The sequence below is a fragment of the Chaetura pelagica genome, unplaced genomic scaffold (genome assembly GCF_000747805.2).
Source record: "Chaetura pelagica isolate M959 unplaced genomic scaffold, ChaPel_1.0 scaffold436, whole genome shotgun sequence".
Lineage (NCBI taxonomy): Eukaryota > Metazoa > Chordata > Aves > Apodiformes > Apodidae > Chaetura > Chaetura pelagica.
Window position 1 is genome coordinate 2,439,248 of NW_009953651.1, and position 5,923 is coordinate 2,445,170.

General features: G+C 35.4%; 1 protein-coding gene across 1 annotated transcript in view; it reads right to left on the reverse strand.

The window, feature by feature from the left end:
- Positions 1 to 5,923, reverse strand: part of GPR123 (G protein-coupled receptor 123) — a 211,493-nt gene that overhangs the window by 1,167 nt on the left and 204,403 nt on the right. Inside the window, exons 17-18 of the mRNA XM_010000051.1 lie at positions 3,339 to 3,434; positions 1 to 151 (exon numbers count right to left, since the gene is read on the reverse strand). Coding sequence (XP_009998353.1) covers positions 1 to 151; positions 3,339 to 3,434 — 247 coding nt within the window. The remainder of the gene's footprint in view (positions 152 to 3,338; positions 3,435 to 5,923) is intronic.

Here is a 5,923-nt window from a genome sequence, read left to right on the forward strand (position 1 = left end):
ATCTTCTGTCTTTTCCTTTAACTCATATTTACGTTCAGGATGGCGCTTCAGCTGCACGTACGTGCAGAGAAAGTAAACACAGGTGACTAGCACAATGAATGCCACTGGCCCATAAAATGCACCAAGACTAGGCTCCCATGCCATCCAGCAACTGAAAACAACAAAAAAAAAAGAGTCAAGAACATTTTGTGACCCACATGAGGTATGAAGGACAACTAATGGATGTGAAACTGGCCTTTCTGACTAACCAGTATGACCCAGAAGTTCCTCAGAACTGTGTGCCTCAGAACTTCAGATATATTCATTGTAGAGAAAGTGAGTTTCTCTCTAATATTGATTAAACTGAGATATCACTTTCATTTTTTTTTACTCTAATAAAATTTCTAGTCTAATTTACAGGATATTTAAGCTGAAAATTTCCAAGAAATGTAGGTCAGTTTAGAACCTAGAGCTGCAGCAAAATATAAGACCACTGATATCAACCCTTTTTTCTACTATTAAAAACGTCAGCACTACTACTTTGATTAAAAAGCAAATGAGGCATAGTTTATACATCTCTGTGAGGAACAGGAATGTTTCTGTCAATGAATGCTGGTACAAACTCCAAAGCTTGAAGATTACTCTTACGGAATTTTCCTATTGCCAAAGTGGAGAACAGCTTGAGTAATAAGGGAGGCTGAAAAAAGTCTTACAGTTGAACAGTCACTGCTTTCTGCAGTGAGCAGACCCAAAAGATATATGCCATTTCTGAATTCTCCACAGTTTCTGAAATTCCTGGGAGCTCATTGACATTTATTTGAATGCCCTCAGAAAAATTAAGGAAATTGATGGTCTCCTTGTGATACACTTGTAGCATAATATTATTGTAGCATGGATTATTATTTGCTAGGCTTTAAATAATATAACAGTTTTAGAGCTGCTTAAAGTAGTTCAGAGGCCAATATAAGCTCAATAAGCCTCAGTTAGCTGCATTATTTAGTAGCAGTCTAACAGGACTGTCCTGAGGATGAATGATCTAATCAAATAAACACGGGAGAAGAAAACACCTCTGGCTAATGAAATCCCAGATGGAAACTGGGAGAACTTGGGACAGAGAGATAATTAATACTTGCTTAGTTTTCACTCTTCTCTATGATCTGCTTTTATCTATGGCTACAGACAGGCTACTGAGCTGGTGGTATAAGCTAGTACAACTTTTATTAAGTTCTAATACTCTAAATATTGCATGGATTTCTGGAAATAGGAATAAGTTATTTTCCCTATCCGTTGGAAAAGGAGAAGAAATAATGGGCTTAAACTGTAGCAAGAAAGATTTAAATTAGATTTTTTCAAAAAGTTCTCTAGCTGATAATTACAATAATAACCTGTTGGAGTAAAGGGTGGTGTATCCTTTATTGGAACGTTTAAACAACTTCAGATAAATAACTGTCAGGAATGGTTTGGATATAGCTAACTTCCCACTGGGTCAGAAAGACAGAGCAGATGATCTGTCATGATTCATTCCAGCTCTAAAAGTGACATTGTGTGACACTTCATACTCATTTAGGCATGTGTTATTGGTTGCAATCCTTCCAATACAGCAAGGAGCCTTCTGATACCACATTCTTGTCAAGCCAGGAATCATCTACCACTAACTATAAAAAGGACTGCATGAATTTTTCTCCCAGATTGAGAACCTCTCAGCTAAAAAGAGGGAGTCCCATTGGGTATTCATCATAAGCAACTGCAGCGTAACTACTTTAAATTTTTTTGAACCTTAAACAAAAACATACATACATTTATTAATAGACTTAGAAACACTACATGGAATATGTATTTTGCTGTCACACATGCATATGAAAAGATTTCCTGAAAGATAACTGAAAAGATATGTAAGTTACCACCTATATTTAGTTGGATAAGCAGAGAGCACAAAGCTATGTGAATACCTTAAGCACATTTGAATGCTGAATATTTGATGCAAAGTGGAGAATGGAATGCGTCCCAGAGGAACAACCTCTTGGGATACTCTTACTTCAAGTGGAATCTCAGTGTGGATCACTTTAAAAATCAGTTCTGTAAAATAAGTTCAATATTGTGCATCTACATTTTCTGTACTATGCTATTAAAAATTAATAAGGCACATAACTCACTAATGCTGTTGTTGAGCTGGCTTTTTACTCAGTCATAACCATCTCTCACCTGTGCCTCATTTTCTGTACAGACTCTGGTACCAGGTATCAACTGGCTATGATTAATAGGATTAAAGAAGCGCAACCTCGGTAAGTGTGCCAAAATGAAAAATGTCTCACATTTATGAACATAAATGAGTCTTTTAATATAGTGTTTATTATAAATAAGTGTCTAATTGGGTAAGTTTGAATAAATATATGAATTTGTATTGGGCTCTAGGCAGAGCAACATCACTCACAGTATATACTAATTTATTACCAGAATTTAAATTTCAGTTACATTAAATAAATGCCTTTAAGGAACAAAATGCTCACTTACAAACCTCCTTTGTTTCCACTTTTCTTACCGAGAGCACAACTAGTTTCAAATGTAATACAATGGCTGCTCAAAGCAGTAACTAAGAGTGATGTCCTCGTAGTACTAGGGCTGTCAGAGTATGAGTATCTCCATTAGTGTGCCAGTCATTGCTATGCTGATTGATCATTTACACAGAATGTACACGCTTTGCAGTGTGATTGACTTTCTCCTACACTTCTACAGCAAGATCTATTGTACTCTATTGACATCTCATGTTTCATGCCAAGCATACGATAGTAACCATGTGATGCCTGGACAGCTTGTGGAGGTACGCTGACCACTAATACACAAGTACACTGGAGGGCTATGTCATTATTGCAAGACATTGTAACTGGAACATTTCCAGGTGGTGAAAATCCAAATAATTGTTTTTTAAGGAAGGGATGGGGGTGGAGGAGAGGAAGGTGGGATTTTTACTTGTCTTTTATTCACATAATTATTTCTAAATTACTTTAAATACCTCACCTGAAGGATATCAATTCAAGGTAAATAATGAATTGAAAGTATTTAATTAATTAGTAGCTCCATTAAATATGCTATCCATTAGGTATTTCTAATACTCTTTCACATATTCAGATGTAAATGAGGACTAATTCTGTAAATGAAAAATGTTTTTATTGACTGTAATGGAGACAAATTGATAGAGATGAAGCAGCAAGTCCCAGATTAAGATATTGCTCTTTCTTAACTATTATTTAACAAAATTTCCTAACTGGCATGTCTGTACCCTTTGTGAAGTTAGTTACATTTATCAGAATAAAAGAAAGAATATTTTCCTTAAAGGTTTCATGATAATAGTTAATACTTACTATGGTGCATTGCCTTCAATCCCATAATTATTGATATTGGTTGCTGCTGTAATCCCACATATAATAAAAGGAACTCCGCCACTAATCAGGTAAAATCTATTGAGAGATAATAACCGATATTTTAATTTGCCTGAGTTGTAGTCAAATGCTACTTTTTAAATAGCTGTACCATGTAGTATCTTAAGTATAAAATATTGCTGAAACATTAAACATGCTTAAAACCCGAAAAGCAAAGAATGAAGTACTGTCACAATAAACACAGTCCTTTATGAAGCAGACAGAAGAAAGCTTAATACTTAATATTCATAGGGACCCACTTTTAACAATCTCTTGACTTATGTTTTTAGTAAATGTAATTACTATTGCAGTCATGTGAACAGAACTTTGTCTAATGAAAAAAACCTACATCCCAAATAAAATCATTCAACTCACCTTGATATTTATATTTAATAGTTATTAAATATGCAAGCATTATAAATTAAAAATATTCAGACAAAGCAGCTGTATTTACTTTAACCTGAAAATGTTCCCAGGGAAATTCAGTGAAGTAACAGAAACATTTTCCTAATTTCCAGATGACAAAAGAAATGGACAAAGTTAGGCAAAGACAATAGGGGCAGTTCACTTGCAAAAATGTTTTGTTTGGTTTTGTGCACAGAGGAGTAATCTGCAGAAATGAGGAGGATTAAATATCCCTTTACATATACCACCCTTTGCTTCACTAATTCAATACTCAGCCTTGCAAATGCATGAAATTTGAGAGCTTCCAAGACTTCAGCAAGATCATAAATATCCAAGAAGGGCTGTAACCTAAGCATTAATCTTTCTGTAAAGACTTGCATTCTAAGACTGAAAGCACATAGTTTCTCACCCCTTTAGCTGGGCAAAGGCCATTGAACTACTTGGAAGTAGCAGTCATTCCAATGTATGATCATTAGGCTACATCAAAGTCCTAGGGAATTTCTCACTGAAGTAGGCAAATTTGTCCAAATTCAGCAAATTAAACAATAATAAAATTTTCCATTTATATAAGCAAGCCACAAAGATTATGCACACACACAGCACTTCCACTGCTGTGGTCTCTGAGGTGGAGAGCACCGGCCCAGGTGCATATGAGGCTACAGCTGGAAGCAATGCTGCTCAGCAACAAAAGAGAAAATGTTCCACCACACCTAGATGTTCAGCTGTTTTTCTGAACATCCTGACTCATTTCCTGGTTTAACCAATGCTCTTCTGTCAGTAGAAAAAATAATTTCTTTCCAAGTCTGGTGCTCAAAACAATATGTAGGGATACAGACATTTCCCAGTCACTCCTATTATGCTGTCCATCAGGACTAAGGAACCTGATAACATGTGGGATGGCTGCTGGTTTCTTATGTGTTAGAAATATTGGGAAGTCTCACAATCATTGCAAGGCAGGATTTTTACATGAAGAGAAATAGTAAGATTAAATAAATCAGCATTTAAAGCAGACCCAGAATTACTGTTAGAATTTTCAACTGGCTCCTTGTGAAGCAGCACTAGAGGCCAGGCCTCACAAAATTTCATGTTAACATATACAGTCCATCTTTGTCCAAACGGAAACGGAAGCTGAAAACAGAGCAGAGCAAATAATCCTCCACAATCATCAAAAAGCCTTTCAAATTTGATAGCTTCAAAGTCATTAAATATATTTTTTTCTTCAAACTTGGCTTCTTCTGTAGAACTCAACAAATTCCAATGAACAAGCTGCCTCCTTACAAAAATTCATTCATTCATTGCAGTTTAATGATTGTACATATCTTTTGACTTGAGCATGTTGAATAAGCTAGCTTAATAGCTTATTATTATTTTTAACAAAGCATGTTCAATGACATTTTTGAAATTCAGGAAATGACTAGGGTAAGCAATGAAGCATACGAAAGTTAATCCAAACTTATGTAAGAAATAGCAAGGAGCAGAAAAATAGGAATACAGAAGCAAGCATAGGAAACTACCCTTCAAACTCTTCTGAAGTGATTACACCATAAAATTTACCTACAATGCAACCTATAATTTCATTTTTTTGCAGTGCCATCAGTTATTCCAGATTGGATACACACATTGAACTTATATCCTTATCTAAAGTCTCATACAAACCAGTATTTGGATGTTAGACAATCTACTTCATATTTCACACTTTCAGCAGGCTGCCCAAACACTACAACAGTAGCATCAAGTGTTATGGAAGCACTAAGCTAGGCAGTGCTTCAGAAATGTGGCAAAATCTTTCCAAATTCTTGTCCTGGGTCATTGCAAAGAGAAAGAAAATACGTTCTAGAAATAACATAAGGTGAAGTCAAATGGTTTCCAACACAGCACACTACCTATCCTGTCTCACTGGGAGGGGGAAAAAAAACCCAACAAAATAGCAAATAGAAATAACAGTGTATACAGATTATTCTTTAATGGTGGATTCAAATTTCCAAAGGATGAAGGGAAAAAAAGTCTGCCAAATGGAAGAAATGGAAGAAAAGTCAGCAAGAGAGGAATGGGATTAAAATAGAATCAACATAAAATATAATCAAAGAAATAGAAGTTAAACTGCAAGAATAGGAGTGCATACT